A 25,106-nucleotide genomic window follows, 5' to 3' on the forward strand; every position below is an offset into this window, starting at 1 on the left:
CCCTAGAGCAGTTCATTTCTTCATTGGATCTTTTTCCCTTCAGCAACTACAAGTACACTTCCTTGTGCCATTTTTTCTGTAACTCTATCGTCTTGAACTATTTTAACTTTTTTTTTTATTATTTGCCCTTTAGCTTTGTATTTTTTTCCCCAATACTAGGGAGTTCTCTTGTATTTGTTGATTTAATATGTATCAAGAGATAACACCCATAATCTAGCAAAATTTCAAATAGTGATATATTCTGGTTGCTAAACACTAACAAGGTTTGGTGTCACACTAAGTTGTGAGGAGGTTTTTTTTTTTCTTTTAAAGATCTTTGTCATAAGTTAGCAATAAATTCAGCTGATGTTGACATATTTAATGAAGGAATCAAACTATTAAATCATTTATTAGCACAAAATAGTTACTTTCAAGAGATATAAAATTAGATGTAATTCTGTCTTCCTTGTCTATGCAGAAATATTGTGATGGGTGTGGAAGTGAGGAGGGCGGCATGAAATAAAGAATGGAAAGAAAACTGGACTGGAATTTAGATGTCCTAGGCTTTAGTCTTAGGCTTTAGTCTCACTAATTAGCTCTGAGAGTTTGGACAGGTCCTTTTGTTTTTCCAAACTCAATTTTTTTCATCTATAAATTGAGAGAGTTGAATTAGGTAATCTCTAAGGTCTCAGCTGGCTCTTAAATTCTGGGTATATGTGAAATTTAAAAAAATTTACGTAGGTCAAGCATTTTCAAATAAATGTATTGATTAGTGATTTTAAAACCTCACTCTGTGCAATAATTCCAATCTTTTCTAACAAACCTGTTATTAATTTGCTAAGATAGAACAAATAACAGATTCATACTTAATCCTTTTTACTTTCTTATCTGCTCTATAAGAAATAGGTAAAGGAATAGAAAAACAAGGGATACAGATATTTAAGTATCTACTTTGACATAGCACTGTTTGTTGCCATAATACTGTATCTATTTAATTATCGAGATATTTCTTGAAAAACCAAGCATTATCTATTTTGTAAAAAATAATAGCAATAACTTTAAATAATTAGGTTAATATATATTATTTATGTAACATATATAATTATACATTATATTGATTATGTAACATACCACTTCTAAGGATGGCTTGTTATGTGGTTTGGGGCAAGTTGTTCTTGATCCTTTGGGTTTCATATCGCTACCTGTCCCCTGAGGTAGTTGAAACTATATCATGTCTTATGGCCACTTTATTGAGTCCTCATAACGTCTCCTATAGTGTCTCCTTAATCTTACTTTATGTTTTTTTCTACAAGAAATGCAAAATTTTGTCATATGTTATTACAAAAGATTTTCAGTTATAGGCACTTGAGCATTTCTTATATTTGGAAGTGTGGCTTAAAATTCTTGTAAAATTGCTGCAAATATATAGGTTGTAGCATATGGGGAGACAAAAGAAATTAAATAATTTTGGTATAAGTATGTTCCTTAACCAAATGTTAATTTTAAAAATCCTGTTTTTGTCATATGTTTTTCTTTATGGAATATTGTTATTCTTAAATAGCTCTCAATATATTTTGTGACTGCATTCTACTTATAAGTCTTGGAATTTGAAAGGCAAATGCATTAGTCCACTGAAGGAATCATCTACTCCCTGTTAGATGTACTCAGAAAGGCATATGTGATTTTTGAACTAGAGTATTCAAAGGAGTAAACTTTGTTTTCATTTTTATTTATCAAGTGAAAACGTAAGCACAGATAGATATTGTTAAAGAGTTTCATGTAGTTTTGCACACCAGTGTTCATAGAAGCATTCACAGTAGCCAAGAGGTAGAAAATATCCGTTGGTGAATGACTGGATAAGCAAAATGTAGCATATACAGATGATGGAATGTTATTTAGCCTTAAAATGGAAGGAAATTCTGACACATGTCACAATATGGGTGAACCTTGATGATACCACTTATATAAGGTCTCTAAAGTAGTGTAATTCACAGAAACAGAAAGCAGAGTATTGATTGCCAGGGTTTGTAGGAAGGAGGAGATGGGGAGTTGTTCAGTGGGTATAGAGTTTCAGTTTTACCAGATGAGAAAGTTCTGGAAATTGGTTGTACAACAATGTGATAAACTTAATGTCATTGAACTGTACACTTAAAAATGGTTAAGTACATTTTACATTATGTCTTTTTTACCATAATTTTTAAAAACACTTCATATAAAATTAATATAGTACCTCTAGACATGATCTTTCTTCAGTGTTCAGTTGTAAAACCGTTGATTCTATGAAAATGAGTAAAGGAAAAGCCATTCAGAGTGGAATTGGGAGACACCTGGCTGGCTCAGTCAGAAAAGCATGCAACTCTTGATCTTGGGATTGTGGGTTTGAGCTCCATGTTGGGTGCAGAGATTATTAAAAATAAAGCAACAAATAACACTTTTAAAAATGGAGTTGGGAAGTTCTGGAGGGGGAACTCTCAGGCATGTACCACTTGTCACGGCCTACTTTACATACTCTAACCCACAGAAAGAGGCTTACTTTAACTCCTCAGCAAGAGGAAGATTTTCCTCTTGCCCAGTAACAACCCAGCCCATGAGAGGTTGCCACAATCCTGAACTCTCACCTTCTTCCAATGGATCATTCTAACCAACCCCTCCCAACTTGTTTTTCCCTCTATTAAAAGGATGCTCTCCTCCTTTGTTCTCAGGGCTTGCCGATGTTTCACCATGGTTGGCATGTCCAAAATTGTAATTTCTCTGCTGTCCTCACATAAACTCATTTTGCTGATAAACTGGCTAGTTTATTTTTGTTGACAATCTTTTATTGTTTTTTCAGCTTACAGTAAAATGGCTTTATAAAGAGAATGTATAACTGTTGCCTAAAAAAAAAGTACCCAATGGCTAAAAAGTAGCAAATAACATTTGTTATTTTTTTGCTGGACAATTTTACCAAGAACTTCACAACCCTGGAAGATAGGCCTGGAAGGCATTGTTATTTTTATATTTTTAGAAGTCTGAGAATCACAGAGATTAAGTCACTTGTGGATGAACACTGTAGTGGAAATGGGCTTAACAAGTTGTTTTGTCTCTTAGCCCGGTGCTCTTGTCTCCCCATCACACTAGCCAAGCAGGAAAGCAATAGTCAATCCTCTGACCTATATATTTTCTCTTGCTTTACCTTGTCTTGTGGTGCTATCTTATCTATATAGTATCACTACTTAGAATACTAAATCTGAACAATTACCACCAGACGTAAACTAAAGAAAAACATCTGAAATACTCAAAGGTACTGTAAGGGCTGTTGTATTCAATTAAACTAAAAAGTGAAACTTATTTATTTATTTGAATCATATATATGGATATACATATATAAAGTATAAAAAATGGTATTTAGCCTGAGATGAAGTTGACTTCTGTATTATGGATTGGCTAGGACAAGGAAAGCATATCCAAAGAGAGTTATGGAGATATTTGCTAAATTTCACAGGGTAAGAACCTGAAACTATTGGTAATTAGTGAAAAGGAATAAATTCAGGTAAAATAATATTTTACCTGTTGAATATTCAGCCTATAGAACTGTAAGCAAGAGAAGACTATGGCTACAGTTCCCATATATATACGTATACACACACTCCAATGGTAGCTTCAGTCTTTTTCATTATTTATTTATTTATTGCTAAAAGGAAACACCATTTCAGTTTTCTTTTCTTTTCTTTCTTTCTTTCTTTTTTGTTTTTTTTTTTTAAAGATTTTATTTATTTATTTGACAGACAGACAAGTAGACAGAGAGAGGCAGGCAGAGAGAGAGGAGGAAGCAGGCTCCCAGCTGAGCAGAGAGCCCGATGTGGGCTGGATCCCAGGACTCTGGGACCATGACCTGAGCCGAAGGCAGAGGCCTTAACCCACTGAGCCACCCAGGCACCTCCCATTTCAGTTTTCTTAAATCTGTAAGGTCATTAGTGGCACTAAGGGGAATGTTTGGATTTTGAACTCCCAGATTAGCAAAGGGAGGAAGTTTTATGACTGCTTTTTCTGAGAAGTCAAACAAAATATGAAAGTGGGGTGAGAAGGAAACCACTTATCTGCATTTTTATCTTGGCTTCCAGGATGTGAGGCATCATTTTTTTATATTAAACACACATATGTATATATGATATATTCATAAAATCCCATTCATAGGGAAAAGGAAAACAGTTCCAAAAGGCAGGGGAATCTGGGGCAATAATAGGTCTGAGGAAAAAATATACAATTGATTCTTGAATAATGCAGGAGTTAAGGGATGCTGATCCCCTGCATCGTCAAAAATCCATGTGAAAACAAACTGAGGGTTGCTGGGGGGAGGGGGGAAGGGAGAAGGGGGGTGGGGTTATGGACATTGGGGAGGGTGTGCTTTGGTGAGTGCTGTGAAGTGTGTAAACCTGGCAATTCACAGACCTGTACCCCTGGGGATAAAAAAATTAAAAATTAAAAAAAAAAATCCATGTGAAACCTTTGACTTCCTCAGAATTTAACTACTAATAGCCTACTGTTGACCAGAAACTTTACCATAACAGTTGATTAACATACATTCTTATAGTATTATATGCTGTATTCTTAATGATAAAATGAGCTAGAGAAAAGAAATGTTATTAAGAAAAACATAAAATACATTTATAGTATTGTATTTATTGAAAAAAATTCAGGTATTTAAGTGCCTCCCTGCGGTTTAAACCCATGTTGTTCAAGGGTCCAAAATATGTATATATAGAACCCTTATATATATATATTTTTTTTAACAGTAGATTTAGATATCTTCTGCACATGGGGAAACTCACTGCTATTTATTGAGCTTCTAGTATGGGACCCTTATGGACTATGACATGCTGTAGTGTGCATTTTATACACTTTATTTAATGTTCATAGCATGTTCATAACATCCTTAAAGCAGGAAATAACACACTTATTCTGGAAACTAAGCAGGCTGAGGTAGAGGATATTTACAAAGGAAGATGACTGGAGCCTTATGTGTAGAGCAGACCTGGGAGAGTCTTACAAGCTATGCTGAAGAGGTTAGAATCTGTCTGGTAGCTAACAGGGAGATGCTTAATTGCTTAAAAATAGGGGATCACATTTAGCTTTTGAAAGATAATAGCAGAAGCAATGGGAGATGGACTAAAAGAGAAGAGGAGACATCACAGGGTGGGGAAACCAGGTGGATCAGTGGTTCTTCTGGATCTGTGCTTTAGTTCTAGCAGATATCTCAGGTCGTTACATGTCCATTGTACCCAGTTGTATGAAGACCCTTACTCCTCTACTTCTGCCTTCTTTCCCTCACTGATACCTAGGATCTTACTGGGGTGGAGAATTATGCATCACATTTTAGACTAGAACCTAGAAGAAGCTACTTACTATCTCTAGTTCATTGTTAGGCATGTGTTTTTCTTTTGTTTATGGCAGGTTAAATAGATGTAGATATTGTTTAAAAAAAAATAAGTGACTGATTCATTCAGGTAGACTCTAGGAACAAATAAATAAAACAAATATATAAAATAGGCCCACATTTATGAGTAGACTAGAGTGGTTCTTCTTAGATTTTAATGTGTAAATCTCCTGGGAATCTTACTAAAACAGAGATTCTGGCTTAGGTCTGGAGTGAGGCCTGAGATTCTGCATTTCTAGTAGACATACTTTGCTGGGCTACCACACTTTGAATAGGAATGGAATAGAGAATTCTTAATTTCTTTGATAATCTACTACTATGTACAAATATGGAAAAAGAAGAATTAAAAATGTTCTTAAGCTATACATTTAAAAATATATTTAAGAAAACTGAAAAATGGGATACCTTTCTATAGAGCATTTAGTTTTTGTTTTTTGTTTTTTACCCCCAGAGGAACTTTGTGTATCTTTTAGAACCATATTGATCAATAACTCTTGCTAATTTTACCTAAATCAAAAGGACAGTTGAGAAATGTATCCAGTATGTATTCTCACAGTGGTAGTTGCTAAAATATTTATTTTCTAGATCCTTTGTTGCCTTCATTTGGTCTGCTAGTCCTCAGCAATTTGCTGGGTACATCCAGTATTGCAAGCCTTTGTGGCTATAGAAATAACAATAAGACCCCAGTGCAGCCTGTGTGGGACACACTCAAACAGACTAAAAGGGCAGCTGCATGATATGATAGAGGTAATCACAGTGTGCTTTCACGGTTACAAAGGAAATACATATTCAGTACTTTCAAATGCAAAAAAGAGTTTATGTTGGAGGGGCTTCTTACGGAGGGCTATCAATTTGAACCTCAAAGCAACACTGTGGTTGGAATAATATTATTACCCCCATTTTACATAGCAGAATTTGTGGTTCCAAGAGTTTCAGGTCCAAGTTGTGGGACTAGCACATGATGGATAGACCTGGAATCCTGTTGTTCTTCACTTGATCTTAGCCAAAAGGCCGAGAAGCGATGGAATCCAGTTCTTAATTTAAGTCCTATCCCTTGCCCCTCTACGACACTCCCTTTGTTCTGTGTGTCTTAAGTCATCACTGACTAGATTTACTTCCTACTCTTGTGCTTACTCTTGTTAATTCTAAGAATTTGGATGTCCTAAAAATTAAAAATTTTACTGATTTTTCTTTTGGGAAATGATAACTAGCTTAGACTACTTAGAGGATAAAGTTCATTCTGACTGGCAGATACCCTGAATTTTAAAAAGCTTTAAGAAAATCAGCCTTTCCAAAACAAAAAGGAGCCCTATTACAGATTTTTTTTTATTTGAGATAGACAAAGAGAGCATAAGTTGGGGGAGGGGCAGAGGAAGAGGGAGAGAGAAACCTCAAGCAGACTCCCTGCTGACCACAGAGCCCTATGCAGGGCTCCATCCCAGGACCCCAAGATCATGATCTGAACCAAAATCAGTAGTTGGACCCTCAACTGATGGAGCCACCAAGGCACCCCAATCTATTAGAGATTTTTAAGGAAGTTCTTTTAATATACATAGGGATAATTTGTTGTAAGAATTAATTACAGTTGTTTGTATATAAGTATGTGTTTCTAAAAGACTTGAATTACTTCAAAACTACTGGAGTACAAATATTATTAAAATTTGGTTTACATTTTCTTAAAAAAGAGCTTTTTAAAAACAGCCTCTAATTCAAAATTCAGATTTAGACTTGTTATGTATTGTTCTCCTGCATAAATTACAGGATTTGCTGTCTTCTCAGTATATAAGTTATAAAATGTTCTGTTTTCTCAGTTTAAACTCTTATAATTATGGATGGTACTTTCTCTTTAATTTGGTTAAACTCTTCTCTTGGAAAAGAGGATTTAGTGATTTGATTATTATCAATGATAATACCAGTGCCAACATTTACTGAGCTCTTATTCTGTGTCAGGCACCATACATTTAGCAATATCTTATTCCTTCCAACAACCCTGTTATCATCCATAAAGCCAAAGAGAGTTAATGTAATTCACTCAGTGTATTTACCTAGTAAAAGAAAGCTAGGATTCTAATGTTGGTAGACTGACTTGAGAGTCAATATTTGGAATCTAGATAACTTCTCTAGATCAGGAAGAAAAGGCCTAGAAGACATAAGGACTTGACTTTTAATGGAAGGGGCTCATATTCCTGACCTGTGTGAAAGGTCACACCTGTGTGAAAATGGGGTATGGATAGGGGATGGGTTACAGCAGAAGGAACAACTCTGCGGCATTCATGTGTGCTAGAACTTTTACATTTAATCATCACACATCAACCTTGTGAAGTAGCTGTTATTTCTTCACCGAAAAGAAAAGAGCAGGTGAGTCTCCATTTATAATCATCAATTGCCTACCCCATCATTTTGAAAACATCGTACTCTCTTGCTCTCCATGTTATTTTCTCTTTTCCTTTTTCTCTACTTGCTTCACTGCCATTTCTCCCACTCTTCCCTTAAGTGTTCCCCAGGGTACAATCCTTGTTCATTTTTCTGTCATTCCATTTGCTCTTTCCCTTGTGACCTCATACCTGATGTGATTTTCATTGCCAATGAGTCCTCCATGTGTCTGCAGTGCTGGTAGAGCCTACTGGATATTTCCACCCAGCAGGTGTCCATAAGTACTTCAGCCACAGGATGTTTAAAAATTCACCCAATCATCTCCTTCCAGATCTGTTCCTCTTTATGCTTTGTCCTGGATCCTGTCTTCTCTATCTCCACCACCAACCATGCCAGAATCTAGGAGTAATCCTGGAACTCTTACATCCATATCAGTCACCACGTCTAGATTTTACTTTCATATCTGCCTGTCTTGATCATCACCAGTGCAGCCCTCTAAATTCAGGTTTCCAGAACTTCTGCATTATAGTGGTGCCCAACCTGGCTGCCCACCAGAATCACCAGAGGAACTTTGAGATCACAGTCCTGGGTCCTATCCACAGAGATTTTGATTTAGTAGATCTGGGGTGGGGCCCAACAATCTTCACTTTTAACAAGCAGACGGTTCTTATGTGGGTGGCCCAGCAACATAGAGGTGTTTGAGAACCACTGATCCAACTGGTTTCCCCACCCTGTGATATCTCATATTCCCCTTTAGTCCATCTCCCATGGCTTCTGCTATTATCTTTCAAAAGCTAAATGTGATCCCCTATTTTTAAGCAATTAAGCATCTCCCTGTTAGCTACCAGACAGATTCTAACCTCTTCAGCATAGCTTGTAAGACTCTCCCAGGTCTGCTCTACACATAAGGCTCCAGTCATCTTCCTTTGTAAATATCCTCTACCTCAGGCCTGCTTAGTTTCCAGAATAAGTGTGTTATTTCCTGCTTTGGGGCTATTTATATATATGGCTCTATCTTCAAGAAACAATTCAAATGTCTGTTTTTGAAGTACATCTTGTCCCTTCTCACCTGCCCTTCCATTATTCTTAAGACTGATCCCTTGTTGTTGTTGTTGTTATTTTTTTTTTTAAGATTTTACTTATTTATTTAACAGGCAGAGATCACAAGTAGGCAGAGAGGCAGGCAGAGAGAGAGGGGGAAGCAGACTCCCTGCTGAGCAGAGAGCCCAATGCAGGGCTTGATCCCAGGACCCTGAGATCATGACCTGAGCTGAAGGCAGAGGCTTTAACTCACTGAGCCACCCAGACGCCCCTGATCCCTTGTTCTTAAGACATACACTTACCATCCTGTAAAGCAGTAGATTTTCTGTGTCTCTCTCCTTTTATGTCTGTCAAAACCTATGAGTTTTGAGAGGTCAAGAACCAAACAACCTGCCCCAAATCACCTAGCTTAGAAGGGGTGGAGAGTTTGACCTGAAAGTCTGTTCTATCCATCCATCACGCTGTGTGATTTTAAGATGCAGATCAGGTTAAAAATAAAAACCTGTTGGTGGAGGGTATTTGAAGGAAGCCCCACGTCAGATATACCATTTTTCCTCCCACTTGTATAAAGGTATAATTTACACATAATAAAACTAAATCTTTTTTAGTTAACAAGTTTGTGAGTTTTGACAAACACCACTGTATGTTGTAACCATGTAACCATTACATGACCATTACATACAGTTGTGTAAGCATTATATGACCTTTATCATATGGGATAAAATAGTTTGATTTGTGACCTAACTAATGTTCACAAGTAAATCAATCCTATTTGGCATGAACTTTATGAAATAATCAAAATGTTCTAAATGGAATACCCCTTAAGAATCCAGAAGGCTTAAGGTAATGTGTCTTAGTAATTCTTATTATTAAAAATATAGTTTTTTGCTCCTGAACTTGTTTTCTATAAAACTTAGCTTGAGGTTTGTTTAAATTTAATTTATAACTAAGATAAGGAATTCATTGCCAAAGAAGACAGCTCTTTCTACATACAGAAAGGCCCACTGCTTATAAATTTTTCTGAATTTAGGTATAATTCAGCTTCCTAGAACAACTTCTCATTGTTTCTAATTCTACACTCTAAATAGAGAATAAATCTGAGCTCTCTTTAGATCTTTTAGCAATTGATGAGGCCTCTTTCTTTTCTCCAGGCTAGAGATCGTTAGTTTTTTCCCAAGTTTCTTTGTGGCATGGCCTCCAAAGCATTCATGATCCTAGACCAGCTCTGTCAGATGCAGCACCTAAGGAAGTGTGAGTATCTCTTATCCTTCTTTCTCCTAAGGGAAGTTTTGTAGGTCTCTCTTTTTGTCTTTCCCTTGAAGAAACATGATTGGTAGTCATAGTTCTATCTTAAAATATCATTTATACCAATGATTGAGAAAGAAACTGATGGAAATTATCTCCCTTAAAATTAAAGACTGAGTGGTACTGGAATAGCTGGTGGGATGCATGAGGCTCTTGACTTCTCTGAATCTCATTGTTAAGATAAAGAGATCATATCTAAATCTAAAATTCTGCAGCCCCAGGTGAGGTAAAGGCTTAAAATTGTTAATAAGCTCAAAATAATGGCAAAATCACTAACACATGAAGGCATAAGCATGTTAATAAACATATTAATAGTTATAAAATATAGGACAATTTGACAAATCAACTAGAGTCAATTTATATTTGTGCCACATATTGTTCCCTTCTCCATCCACCCAAAGCTTTACAAATAGAGAACTCCTAAGAATGTTATATAAAACCTATTTGAATCTTGGTATTTCTTGATGCCAGAGTTTGACTTCAGTGGTGGTAGGAAGAATAGCGTTTCAATTGAATTGTTTTCTCTCTCTTTTTTCCCCGTAATAAATGGAATCTTATTCATAAATGCATAGAGGGCGCTTGGGTGACTCAGTCGATTAAACATCTGCCTTTGGCTCAGGTCATGATCCCAGGGTCTTGGGATCTAATCCCACATCGTCAGGCCCCCTGCTCAGCGGGGAATCTCTTTCTCCCTCTGCCCCTCCCCACCACTTGTGTGTACTCTCTCTTGCTCTCTCAAAAATAAATAAATTAAAAAATCTTTAAAAAATAACTGTGTAGAGTTCGGATAGTGACAGTACTGGAAATATGTCTTTTTTTTTTTTTTTTAAGATTTATTTATTTATTTGACAGACAGAGATCACAAGTAGCCAGAGAGGCAGGCAGAGAGAGAGAGAGGGAAGGAAGCAGGCCCCCTGCCGAGCCCCATGCGGGGCTCCATCCCAGAACCCTGGGATCATGACCTGAGCTGAAGATGGAGGCTTTAACCCACTGAGCCACCCAGGTGCCCCTGTAAATATGTCTTCTTTTTACTCTAATGTGCGTAATCTATATTTGGATTCAGTTTAACTGAAATGAATAGAAAATTTACCATTGAAATATGTTATTTGAAATAAACAGACAAAACTCATAGAAAAAGAGATCAGATTTGCTTTACTAGATATGGAAGGGAGAGGATAGTGTTGGAGGAAGGTGGTCAAAAGGTACAAACGTCCCATTATGAACTAAAGAAGCACTAGGAATGTACTGTACAACATGATGACTACAGCACTGCTGGATGGCACACAGGAAGGTTGTTGAGAGTAAGTCCCAAGAGTTCTCATTACAAGGAAAACATTTTTTTCTGTATTTTTTTTCTTCTTTCTTTTCTTTCTCTTGTAACTATATGAGAAGATAGATGTTAGCTGAGCCTATTGTGGTCATCATTCACAATATGTGTAAATCAGACTATCGTGCTGCATGCCTTACACTCACACAGTAAAGTTTGTCAATTATGTCTCAATAAAACTGGGGAGAGGGAATCTAAGCAAATTCATCTTGCAGAAAGGCAACATATAAAAATATGTTACTGAATCATTTGAGTTCATCAAAGGCTGGATAATTCATTATTTTAAGGTTATATAAAATACATAAAGCTTCAGTACTCATGATATTCCTTTACTGTTCTAATTCCTCAGTCTTTTTCTCTTTTTCTTTTTTTTTTGGTTCAAGACTTGTGGTGTATCTGTTATTAATGGTAAATTTTCATATCATTGTATGGCACTACAGTGACTCACTCAAGTCCTTTTAAGTGGAAAAGGGAACAAGTAAAAAGAAGCATGGATATTTGAATTTTGTCAGAAGTACTAAAGAAAAAATTGTGCAAATTTAGAAGGACACACATAACAGCAAAGACATGGAGAAATACCATTTTCTGTGAATATTCTCGTGGGATGGGACTGTGATGCTGTGTCCAGGTAGCTGGCAGTCACTGCAGTGTCCATAGTGTTCACTGGAGGTGGAATTTTTTTGTTGTTGTTTTTAAAGATTTTATTTATCTATTTGACAGACAGAGATCACAAGTAGGCAGAGAGGCAGGCAGAGAGAGAGAGAGAGAGAGAGAGAAGCAGGCTTCCTGCGGAGCAGGGAGCCTGATGCGGGGCTCGATCCCAGGACCCTGAGATCATGACCCGAGAGCAGGGAGCCTGATGCGGGGCTCGATCCCAGGACCCTGAGATCATGACCCGAGCCGAAGGCAGCAGCCCAAACCACTGAGCCACCCAGTCGCCCCTGGAGGTGGAATTTTTAAGATCCTTCTGACCCTGGTGAACTGGAAGGGCTAATCTGAGAAAGGGATGGTGTGAACCAGGCCTTTTATAGGCTGGAGATAAGGTTTTGTTAAGTAGTTGCTGACTGAATGCATGACTTGGACTGTTGGGGGTGGTGCAAAAATAATGAATGCTGTTACGCTGAAAAAAAAAAAAAAAAAGGGAGCTTTGCTTTTTTCCCTGGAGAAAGCAATGAAGTAAACACACTGTGCCTGTACCCCTTAATACTGGACTGAGGTGTTGGTGACAGCAGGTTCAAGTTGTATGCCAGCATAAAGGAGGATCTGGGAAGAGCTGTAGGAAAAGGTTGCTGCACGAAGAAACCTGGAATATCAATAAATGTACTGTTGGATTTTATTTGAAGGGATAGAGAAGAAAGGACTAATATGAAAAAAATTACCCAAATCATCATTTATTCATCAAATACGTTGTTTAGGCACCCTGCTAAGCCTTGCAGTACATGACCAAGAGACCCTGCCCCTGCTTTCAGGGAGGTTACGTGTTCAAGTATATAATGTGTGATGAGTGCTGTAGTGGAACAGAAATGTGCAGGAACTTGTGAGCACAATGGGCCCCTTGCCCAGTGAAAATTACCCATTTTTTGGATCCAGTTTTCCTCATCTTCAATTCCATTCTTCCTCCTAATTATCATGTTTAAAAGTAATGATTTTCAGAAGTTAAAAAAAATCCTAAAGGATTATCTAGTTTCTTGCTACTTAGAGGGTGGTCCATGGAATATTGACATAGCATCAGTTGGAGCTTCCTAGAAAATGCAGAATCTTCCTAAAAATGGGCTTCACCCCAGATCTACGGAGTCAGAACCTGCATTTTGACTATACCCCTCTCCCCTGTGATTCTTTTTCTCATGCAAGTTGGAGAAACACTAACTTGTTCCCCTTCTCTTGAGCAGGTTTTACAGGTAAAGGGATCTAAGACAGATTGTGCCCTTCAAGCCCTATGTGCAATAGCAGAGCTGATAGTAAAACTCAGGCCATCTGTTTACTGATGGAGTCTAGAATGCCTTTTCTAATATCTCTGTTATTTCTTATCTACTTCCCTCTATTTATTCTTCTGTTGGCCTCTGTTAGTGTTTCACATTGTCAGATCTTCAGCTTCTTACTCATGTCTCTTCATCTCACTGTCTTTCTTAGTTCTCTCTCTAAACTTCTCCGTTGAAGGAGAGAATGGCATGGATTAACCACACTATACATCAAAAAGAATGAGCATTTTTATTTATTCTTGATTTTGGGAAAATTTTTGGACCTGTTTCTCTCAATTTTTTTCTACTTTTCGTTCAGAACTTACTTTGAAGTCAGCAGGAATCCTGTGTGTGATTAAGAGTGATAGAATTGGGGCGCCTGGGTGGGCAGCCCAGTGGGTTGAGCAGTCAACTCTTAATTTTGGCTCAGGTCATGATCACAAGGTCCTGGGATTGAGCCCCTCGTTGGGCTCTGTGCTCAGTGGGGCTTCTGCTTGAGGATTCTCTCTCTGCCTCTTCCCCCACTCATGCACGTGCTCTCTCCTTTCTCTCTAAAATAAATAGATTTTTAAAAAAGATTTTATTTTTTTATTTGACAAAGAGAGACAAAGTAAGAGAGGGAACACAAGCAGGGGGAGTGGGAGAGGAAGAAGCAGGCTTCCTGCTATGCAGGAAGCCTGATGCCAGGCTCAATCCCAGGACTCTGGGATCATGACCCGAGCCAAAGGCAGAGGCTTAATGACTAAGCCACCCAGGTGCCCCTAAATAAATCTTTCCTTTTAAAAAAAGTGTGATCTAATCCTTGATATTAGAAATTAGAATCTCCTTACTGTTAAATTTATATTCTTTTCTTTGTTACATGGGATTATCTTATAACAGATTCCTTTGCTCCTTGTATTCAGAGAGCATGGAAAAAACAGTGTCTACCCTCTAGTTTCTGGATAGGAATAGGAAGCCACAGCTACTCCTTCTCTAGTTCCTAAAGTAAGTAGAGCAGGCCTTTAAGATTTAGGAGTTTGTCTTAAGTACTTCTCCTATAGAAAATAAATATGTAAGTAGATAAATACTCCATGTTTTAAGGGATGCTTTGTCATAGAGAGGTACATAACAGGATAATATGATAATGAAGAAAAGCAAACAATCAGTAGTAAGACCATAGTGATACAATGCTTTCAATAGAAGTCAGCCACTCATCTTTTAAGCCATACCCTCTCATAAGAGGATTATTCTCTCTTGTCTTGCGTTTTCATTTATTTTATTTTATTTTTTCAAGATTTTATTTATTTATTTGACAGACAGAGATCACAAGTAGGCCTAGAGGCAGGCAGAGAGAGAGGAGGAAAGCAGGCTCCCTGCTGAGCAGAGAGCCCGATGTGGGGCTTGATCCCAGGGCCCTGGGACCATGACTCGAGCTGAAGGCAGAGGCTTTAACCACTGAGCCACCCAGGCACCCCTTCATTTATTTTTAATTCTGGAATATGTTTTGATTTGAGTAACAGAACCATAATTTCCATAAATATAGATAGTAAGCCTCCCCTGTAAACTCTGAAATAAAATTAGTTTTTGTTTTTCTTGTTTTCATATGTGTTTTTCTTTCAAGTCACTAGCGCATCTTTCTAACAACTCATTTCATAGAAACCATAGTTATGTCACTTCTTGTTTCCTTCCACATTGTTCCATTTGTTTCCTTCCCTTTATTTTATTTTCTATCAGTAGTATATAGAAACAGACTAATTTTAAGTAAGATATTTTGAAACCTGGTTATCTAATCCAGAGCTATTTTGCATATATAGTTTTAGTAAAACTGACAGTTTAGATGGTGAGACATTGTAATGAGCAATTTCATTTAATTCATTTAGGCTAGCTAGGTCTTAGGAACTAACTGAAAGGCAGGATCTTTTGTTGTTGCTGTTTTAAAAATACATTCTTTTCCTCAGCATAGAACATAGAAATGTTTTTGTATTACTAAGAATAAACTAGATACTAGATTTACAACCTATAAAATGCTGTTTAGGTTTTAGAAATATAAATTTTAGTATCTTTTTATAATGTATTAGAAAATAAATTTTTGTTAGCTGTATATTTCATTACCACTCTTTTCTTAGAAATGTTATTTGTGGCAGAACTCTAATTATAAAATTTATTCAGGGTTGCATATTTGAATACTAGGGACAGTTGATTCGTTTTAAATGAAATATGTACACATATGTAATGTAAATACTTATAACTTTAAAGAAAAGCACATAAGTTGGTTATATTCATAGCAAAATAGGCTCATGCTGTCAAAGAAAAAGGCAAATGTCTTGAATATGGTGATTTCCTTGTAAAGAAATCATAGAATTGTAACCCCCCTAATTTTTTCCCCCAAATACAACTCTACTCTTGTCCTCAGTATCCAAAAAATATTCCAGGGAATAGCTTCCATTGCTCTATCTCTTCAGTTTTCTATTCTTTTCCTGCTTTTGGGAGGGGGTCACAGCTTCCAAATTGTACTGATAAATTTCACGTGTTTAATATGAAAGACAAGTTTCTCCTTAAAATATTTATTTTATGTCTGTGAAGTCTTTGATCAACTTTTCATGCCCAGCTTGTCCTATATTTCGAGCAGGTTTTATTTCAGGGTTTTGTTTTCTAGGTCTCTATAAAACTTAATATGTGCTATATGTAATAAAACATTATTTTCAAAAGCTACTCACAAGAATTTGGTCTCACTTCTTTAGTTTTAATGCCATGTATTTTTGTTGTGACTAAAGGAAAACTGACCTGCATTTGGTCAAATTAGGAAAAAAGCTAAGTTGAAATATTCTAATTCCTAACAAGTTCATTCCAAACACATTTATTGTTTAATGAATTTAATGTTATTTTGTTCTCTCTAGATAAACGTGTGGAGAATTGGCCTCTGATGCAGTCTCCATTGCCTACACTTTGTATAAGTACTCTTTATCTCCTGTTCGTTTGGCTGGGTCCAAAATGGATGAAGGACCGAGAACCTTTCCAGATGCGTTTAGTGCTCATTATCTATAATTTTGGAATGGTTTTGCTTAACTTTTTTATCTTCAGAGAGGTAGGTTTACTAAAATCACCTTATTATTCCTCAGGGTTATTGAAAAGAAATTAGAATATGTAAAGCCATCATTGTATATTGTATCCCAACATAACTGTTGGCTACTCTGAAAGTAAATTTCACTTTATTGAAATTTTTCATGTTTGATAACAAAAATATGAAGCATATGGAAAGTATAGGACAGTTGTTTAAAATGGAATGTTGAAGCAGACACACTAGATTCCAAAATAACCATTATTAACTGACAGTAGAAGTTACTTAACTTTTCTGAGACTTATTTTCCCCATCTGTAAACTGGGGATAAATACCTGCCTTCTAGATCAGAGATAAGTGATTTTTTTCATAGTGTTTGGCACTTATTAAGTAGCTGGTAAATAGTTGTATCTCTTTTTCATAATTCTTATTCAACAGTTTCAGCTTTGGTAACTGATCAAAATTTGCAGAGGTAAAATACTGATTTTGAGTTAAATCCTACTACATAATGTCATTGTATTTTAACAAAAATGATTTCACTGTTATACACTGTTGCTGCTAATCATCTTTTTCTTTTCTGGACTCCAGAAAATTCTCTATGACATTCTGAAAAGAAAACCTAAAGATTAGATTGACATAGACATTTTTTAAGTTGGAAGAGTGGAAGGAATTTGTTTCCCAAGAGATTCCTCATTAAAATTCTGTATGAACCCAGAGAACTGGACTGGTGATGCTGTGAAGATAAACACTGCTCTCCTTTAAAGAAATCTGTAATTGACAACTTAGTCTATAGAAAAAACTTTAATTTATTTGGATACTTTGACCTTGTTTGTTAGATGCAAACCACTCTGGATCAAGAATAGAAATCAATGCAAGTGTTAGATCTGAGTCATGGTTAATCAAAATTTCTCTTAATATTATAAAGTAGATAAGAGTTGAAGTCTCAGTCCAAGAGTTACATGTGATTTTTAATTTAGATTTCAACTTTGGAATAAATTGACACAGAACAAATTTTAGACACTCCAACACATTAAATGTTTAATGCATTTCAATTTTTTTAGACAAGATTGCTCATTAAAATAATTTGAAAGGTTGCATATTATATTTAGTGTTTTAAATTCCATATCTACTAAAACTTTATTTTAAATATTATTCCCCTTTTTTCCAGTTATTCATGGGATCATATAATGCAGGATACAGCTATATTTGCCAGAGTGTGGATTATTCTGATAATGTTAATGAAGTTAGGGTAAGTACATTCAAGATACCATTAATTAATAGAAATGGGTTTAATTTTATAATCCCTAGTCTGAAAAACATGCTTCTGTAAAATGGTGTAAAAGTGTGTAGGATTGTGTTGAGTCAGGAAAACTATGCTTTTCTTTAAAAGTACGTAATTAAAAATGTTTTCATAGCTGTAGTGTCCTATATGATTGTGTGAGAGTGAGTATGTGTCGGATTACTAGAATGCAGTACTTTAAAAAGTTCCATGTTTAGTGTAAAGATGATATTTTTGATTTTTGTGTTTTGGGTCAAGAATAGAAACTCATAAAGAGAGTCTAATTCACTTATTAAGAGTCTGAGGATAAACAAATGTTCTATAAACTATGTAATGTGTAGTAAGTTAAGCACAGCACTATATGTACAGGTATAAACTCAGTTCTTATTATGTTTTCAGAAAAATAAACCAGGTAATGTTGTATTTTACTTTCTAGTCACCCTTGACATACAAAGATTTATAAATAGATTTCAGTTATATACTGTCTTCTTTGTTGTTTGTACATAGAACATACATCATAAAAGTACTTAACATAAAAAATGTTGAGTTTAGGTTACTTTTATAAGGGTTCTTATAAAATATTTTAAAACATTTATAGAGGTCACCTCTCACTGGATCCTTGGATCCTTAATCTCTCAGCATTGTAACATAATCTTTCTGTACCATCTGGTGTCTTAATTAGAGCCCAGGAAAAGAAAAGACTTATTCATGTAAGTAGGATTATATTTATGACCTAGGAAATATTTGTTATTTTGTTTTTCCCCCCCATGAATAGATGCCTAGGTTTCACATTTACTTAGGCAAAAATGATTCTGTGCCTTCTACATTTTGTGCAATAAAGACTGCTTAGACTAACTTAACAGTAAATAGAAAACCATACGATAGTGTCACTCTGCTGTTTATAAAATGCTTTTCCTTTCTTTTTACAGATAGCTGCTGCTCTGTGGTGGTACTTTGTATCTAAAGGGGTTGAGTATTTGGACACGGTGTTTTTTATCCTGAGGAAGAAAAACAATCAAGTCTCTTTCCTTCATGTATACCATCACTGTACAATGTTCACATTGTGGTGGATTGGAATTAAGTGGGTCGCAGGGGGACAAGGTGAGCATTTTGGGACATATTTGCATACATTAAATTATGTATATATGTTGGGTGGAAAAGTAATGAGAAGCTGGAAATTTGACTTGGTCTTTAACTTGCTTTCATGATTAATTGTTTCTGCGTTAATTTCATTTTTTTCTTTTTTGTTTGTTTATTTGTTTGATGAGAAGTAATTTATTTAAAGCTATATAGTAATCCAGTGGCAAATCTGGAAATGTGTCCTCTAGATACCAGACAATTTAGAATTTTCTTCTGAAGGAAAATAATCTCAAAAAAGATCATTAGGATCACTAAATAAGTATGGTCACAATTAATTCTGTCTGATTATTGCATAGATGCAACAAGAATGTGCATTTAACACAGAATTTTCTATCGTTCTGCCTAAAATTTTATAAGAAATCTGACTAAATTTTTTAAAATTTTATTTTTTTTCTAGCTTTTTTAAAGAAATGTATTTTTAAAATTTCCTTTTAGTGTACCAGAATTCATTGTTTATGCACCACACCCAGTGCTCCATGCAATACGTGCCCTCCATAATACCCACCACTAGGCTCACCCAGCCTCCCATCCTCCTCCCCTCCAAAACCCTCAGATTGTTTCTCAGAGTCCACAGTCTCTCATGGTTCGTCTCCCCCTCCAATTTTCCCCAGCTCACTTCTCCTCTCCATCTCCATGTTATTCCATGTTATTCCTAATGCTCCACAAATAAACAAAACCATATAATAACTGACTCTCTTTGCTTGACTTATTTCACTCAGCATAATCTCTTCCAGTCCCGTCCATGTTGATACAAAAGCTGGGTATTTATCCTTTCTGATGGAGGCATAATACTCCATAGTGTATATGGACCACATCTTCCTTATCCATTCGTCCATTGAAGGGTATCTTGGTTCTTTCCACAGTTTGGCGACTGTGGCTATTGCTGCTATGAACATTGGGGTTAATTTCATTTTAAAGAAATATGAAGAATAAAAAGGAATTTGAAGAAAGTAAAGTTTTGGCTTTTTATCTTTGGGTACTTAAATACCAAAAGATTTTCCTCAGAGATAAGCATAAACTAAGCTTAAATGTAGCAATTAATATTTTGATGGGGAGCAGTTATAGTAGTTTTGAGTCAAAGGATACTGAGCTAGGGGCACCTGGGTGACTCAGTCTGTTAAGCATCTGACTCTTGGTCTTAGCTCAGGTGTTGATCTTAGGGTCATGAGTTCAGGTCCTACATTGCATTCCAAACTGGGTGTGGAGTCTACTTAAAAAAAAAAAAAAAAGGGTGACAAACGATACTAAACTTTAACTTCGCAGTTTGAAGCCTCCATCACCCGTCCAAGCCCAGAGCCCACTCTTGCTCTAAAATGGGCCTTAAATGAACCTCTTGGTTCTTACTCAAAGGAAACTGTAAATAGCTTTGTGAAAGAGGATCTGAATTCACAGTTTGGTCAAGATAAATCTGCAGCTTTTCAAGTGCCTGAATTGAAGATGATTTATGTCATTAAGCTGAAAACAGATTATTTCTCTATTGTGGACCCAGGGTACAGGTCATTATAGTAGTACAGTTTACCTTCTACTCTTAGAAGTTTAAAACTGTTTAGAAATCTAAGAAATAAATAATATTTTGTTGTTGATATGTTTATGTTGATAAGTTGGTATGCCCTCTGAAGGCAATAATGAGGCTTTAAAAATCCATTTTTTTAAATGGTCCTTTTCACTTTATTATTATTTTTGTAAGTAATCTCTTTATCCCATGTGGGGCTTGAATTTATGACCCACACCAACATCAAGAGTCCCATGCTCTTCCAACTGAGCCAGCCCATTGCCCTATTAAATATCTATTTAAACAATTATATGTACTATGATTTTTTTCCCCAAGAATAATAGCATGAAAAACAATACAGACAATAGTTCTATGTTATGGCATGCTTAAATCACTGGGGTACTCGATTTGGAAACTTGCCACTGTGAAAGTCCTTTGCATTTGAAGAACACTCGTTTTTAGTTATATGCTAAAAGCCTGAGTCTAAACTGTAAAAATACCTAACTTGATCTGAGGAGAAGTCTTTTCCATTATTCCTACTTTACAATTTTTTTTTTAAAGAATTTATTTACTTATTTGACAGAGAGAAATCACAAGTAGGCAGAGAGGCAGGCAGAGAGAGGAGGGAAGCAGGACCCTGAGATCACGATCTGAGCTGAAGGCAGAGGCTTTAACCCACTGAGCCACCCAGGCGCCCTCTACTTTACAATTTTTATCCCTAATCTGTACTCAAGATTAAAAGTTAGAAAATAATGTGGATTCATTTATTTTATGTCCAGATGGTTTATTGACTATTAAATGTTTCTGTATCTTCTAACTCTGTTTTTCTGAAGCATTTTTTGGAGCACAGCTGAATTCCTTTATCCACGTGATTATGTACTCATACTATGGGCTAACTGCATTTGGCCCATGGATTCAGAAGTATCTTTGGTGGAAAAGATATTTGACCATGTTGCAGCTGGTGAGTTAAATGCTTCTAAAGTTTCTTCTGGTGAAACACTGCATATATTTGAATTTGCTTATTTTAAAGGGCTAAGTTATCCTTGACAATTTTCTGTTACAAAGTTGACTTTCTCTGTGTTCCTGCTGTGGAAGTTGAGGCTTCTTGGCTCTGAGCTTCTTGTTCATAGACCTAGTTGTCATTGCCATTAATTTTTTTTTTTTAATGTTTTTAAAAGACTAAACACAACTCTTGTCTAAAAGAAATGTTGTTTAAAAATATCTGTGAAATGGATGAGTCAAGATCTAAGTACATCATAAAGTACATAGACTCATATATGATGAAAAAAATAATATAAGTTCTCTCTCAGCCGATTTTTTAAGACTTAAAATGTTATTATTACCTCTCTTCATCCTGCTTTTGCTTGAATGTTGTTTTCTATTCTGTTTTAGTCCCTGTTAACAGATCCCGTACATTCAGGATATAAAAGTTGAAGAGAAGCCAGACAACCCAGGAAGGGGTGGGGCAAAGGAAAGGAACAGAGACAAGAGAATTCCTCTTAATTCTCTAACACATAGTCCTTAGAGAACAGAGTTAGATATTTTTAAATGCTAACCTTTAGAGCAGATAATTTTCAGCATATACCCCTAGTGGGACTTCTTGTAGCATCTGGGTACCTCGGTGAAATATTCAAGCAAGGTACTGGCCCAGTCATCAAACTGGAAATCCCAAACCAACCTGGTAGCTATTCTTCAGGCCTTGGAATTTATTATAATTTGCTATAATCATAGCATGTGCACAATTTATCAGTGGAATCACATTTGGAAATATTATTCATCTCTGCTTTAAGTTGCTAAACAGCTGGCTGGCCAAACAGGAAACACAACTTTTGGGGAATGCTGGGTGGGAAAGATTCATTTGTAACTAAAATGCTACAGGAAGCTTCCTCCAGTTTTTGTGTAAGCTGTTTATATAGTTTGTGTAATTCACTTCTCTCAGTAATTAGAAAATGGGCACAAGAAAATGAAGAGATGACAGAAATCATCTGAACTCTTTGTATCTACTTTGTTGAAGTCCTCACTTGAGTCTCCTTGAGTGAGGCCATTCTTTTTCACATCTATATACACAATCCTTTTGGTGATTTAGGTTCTAAGAACCATTGTGAAAGCAGAAGTTCTTAAAATCTGGATTTTGCCGTGGAGAATTTAAAGTTTTTTAGTCTGATCTAAATTTCGGGCTTACATAGAATAAATTATTTTAATCATATTTAATATATTAGTTAATATGGACAATGCTATATTCCAAAGAGAAAACACAGTTGCCCATTCCAGATAGGATGTTAGTTTCATGAAGAGTAGAATATTTCCAAGCCAGAAGTTCTCACAATGTTGAACTTTGCACAGTGTGGCAAGATTCAGGCCTATCTTAGCTGGATAGAAGATTCTGATTTGTTAAAAGTTACTCACTATTCCTACATTGTTGTTTTGTTTTTCAGGTTCAGTTCCATGTGACCATCGGCCACACAGCGCTATCTCTTTACACGGATTGTCCCTTCCCCAAATGGATGCACTGGGCCCTCATCGCTTACGCGATCAGCTTCATATTTCTCTTTCTTAACTTCTATGTTCGGACATACAAAGAGCCTAAGAAAGCAAAAACTGGAAAAACAGCTGTGAATGGTATTTCAGCAAATGGTGTGAGCAAATCAGAGAAACAACTAGTGATAGAAAACGGAAAAAAGCTGAAAAACGGAAAAGCAAAAGGAGAGTAAATTGAACTGGGCCTTAACTGTTGTTGACAGTGAGGAAGCTCCCATTTCATACGAAATTTCAGGGAAAACAAGCAAATGAGGGTTTGGGGTGGGGAGAAAAGGCAAATGTGCTCTCTGTCTTAGGAATCTTTAGATAGAGTGAAGTGTTAAATGCAATGCCCGGATGTTTTATTTATGAGGTTTTATTTTAAACATTTTTTTTTTATTAGCCTTGATGTTGTCCAGACCAAAGCAATCATTATGTGACTTTGGAGGCTCTCCCTCTGTTCACATCCCTTTGTCTAATGCACGAGATTTTTTTCATGGGTCTTATATACAGTCATTCTTTAGTCTGATGATCACAGAAACACAGTATGAATTTTTTGGCTAAATTACTATTACCTACTGATTACAATCAGTTACCTTACATTTTCTGGTCCAAAGCTGAAACTGTAGATACTTAAAATTTGCACATTTGAATTCATTTGCTGACTGGAATGGTCGAATCTCTCCACCTCTAGTCTGAATATACCCTTTTGGTTGTAATTAAATTTTAAAAAATCTGATGATCTCTGTAGATTCCTAGAGGCTTGATGATGATGGTGTTGGTGAAAATAAGAAAGAATTACAGTAAAATCCTGTTTAGCGACCCAAAGGTCACCATGACTTGTGGCACAAATCACTGTAGGAAACAATTTTTATGATGAAAAGGCAGCCTTTCAATACTCCTATTACTATCATAAATATATTATGAAAATTAAGATTGTCTGATTGGAACATGAAACAACTCATGTCTTTATTAGTAACATCATAAAAGAGTTACATTTATGTGCTGTTAGAAGAGAGTATGTTGATTTTTATCAGGCTTTCCTTGTTTTGATTTGTGGCTGTTACCGATTTTTCATATGTGGAAATATACCTACCTCTTCTGTTGGAAAGAACATTGAAAATTAAATAAATTTTAATTAAAAAATCAAGGAGTCCTTTAATGTAAATTTTAATATTAACTTTCAAATCCACTAGTATTTTTTTGCTTTTTTTTTTACAAATAGCATACACCCAACTTTTCTGTGAAACTATCCTCCTCTTCCAGTGTGTTTAATTTTGAAGTGTTATTTTCCTTATGACAAAGTTCAAGATCTTATTTATTAACTAGACATGAAGTGTAAACCCATTTTGGTGCAATATTCTTGACTCCTTGGTGCTAAAGATCATTAAATTTAGTGTGTGATTGTTACAAGGTGTTAATTGTTAAGATGCAAAGTGAATAAAAGTGAGAGTAGTCAGAACCAGAAAATGAAGTTTATTACTATTTACAAATGAAGTGTTTCATGTAATATAAATGAACAACTGGAAATATACTAGCAAAGAGAACTTGTACATTGTCTTATTGCATAGGTTAAATTGTTAAGAGATGTTGACCAGGGATCAACCAGAAAGAGAACATGTGACGACAAAAAAAAAAAAAAAAAAAAAAAAAAAAAAAAAAAAAAGCATGACTATTTCTAAGTATCTCAACATGTCAAAACTGCATGTGCAGGATGTATGCTGTTTGTGCAGACAAACTATTTTAGGATATTTAACTATAAAATATTTATTGTGCATTAAAATTACACACTTTTTCCCCTGAAGGCATGCAGTCATGAGAAATACAGAATATTTGCAACACTTATAATGGTTTGACCTGAAAGGATTCAACCCCTTTGTCTTTGCTGCTCGGTGTGTAATGACTAGAGATCTGTAAATCTTTGTGAACATTCTGTACTGGTTCCCCAGACCTATTCATTCCCTGCTACCTGATTTCAGCACAATAAATATACAACTGCTGTGGGAAAAATGATTTTTTTTTGTTAATCAGTTTATTACATAAATCATTTGCTAGATGTTTATTTGATTCAGTTAATATTCAAATATCTTTTCTGCTGCTAATTTCTACTGTAGAAAAGAAGTATAACTAGAAGTTTCCTGGAGAAAACCTTTTTTTTTTTTTTTTTTTTTATGGTGGCATATTTTTACTTTAAAAATTAGTTGCCTTTGGAAGATCTTTTGGATCCAGACATAAAACATACAAT

The 25,106-nt window shown here is 35.7% G+C and overlaps 1 protein-coding gene across 1 annotated transcript in view; it reads left to right on the plus strand.

Moving 5' to 3' along the window:
* Window positions 1-24,874, plus strand: part of ELOVL4 (ELOVL fatty acid elongase 4) — a 30,703-nt gene extending 5,829 nt beyond the window's left edge. Inside the window, exons 2-6 of the mRNA XM_004752814.3 lie at window positions 16,273-16,460; window positions 17,602-17,682; window positions 18,642-18,813; window positions 21,178-21,305; window positions 22,780-24,874. Coding sequence (XP_004752871.1) covers window positions 16,273-16,460; window positions 17,602-17,682; window positions 18,642-18,813; window positions 21,178-21,305; window positions 22,780-23,055 — 845 coding nt within the window. The 3' untranslated portion in view covers window positions 23,056-24,874. The remainder of the gene's footprint in view (window positions 1-16,272; window positions 16,461-17,601; window positions 17,683-18,641; window positions 18,814-21,177; window positions 21,306-22,779) is intronic.
* The last annotated feature ends 232 nt before the right edge of the window (window positions 24,875-25,106 follow it).

The sequence above is a fragment of the Mustela putorius genome, unplaced genomic scaffold (assembly GCF_011764305.1).
Source record: "Mustela putorius furo isolate JIRA1106 unplaced genomic scaffold, ASM1176430v1.1 tig00003863_pilon_pilon_pilon, whole genome shotgun sequence".
NCBI classification, from domain to species: Eukaryota; Metazoa; Chordata; class Mammalia; order Carnivora; family Mustelidae; genus Mustela; species Mustela putorius.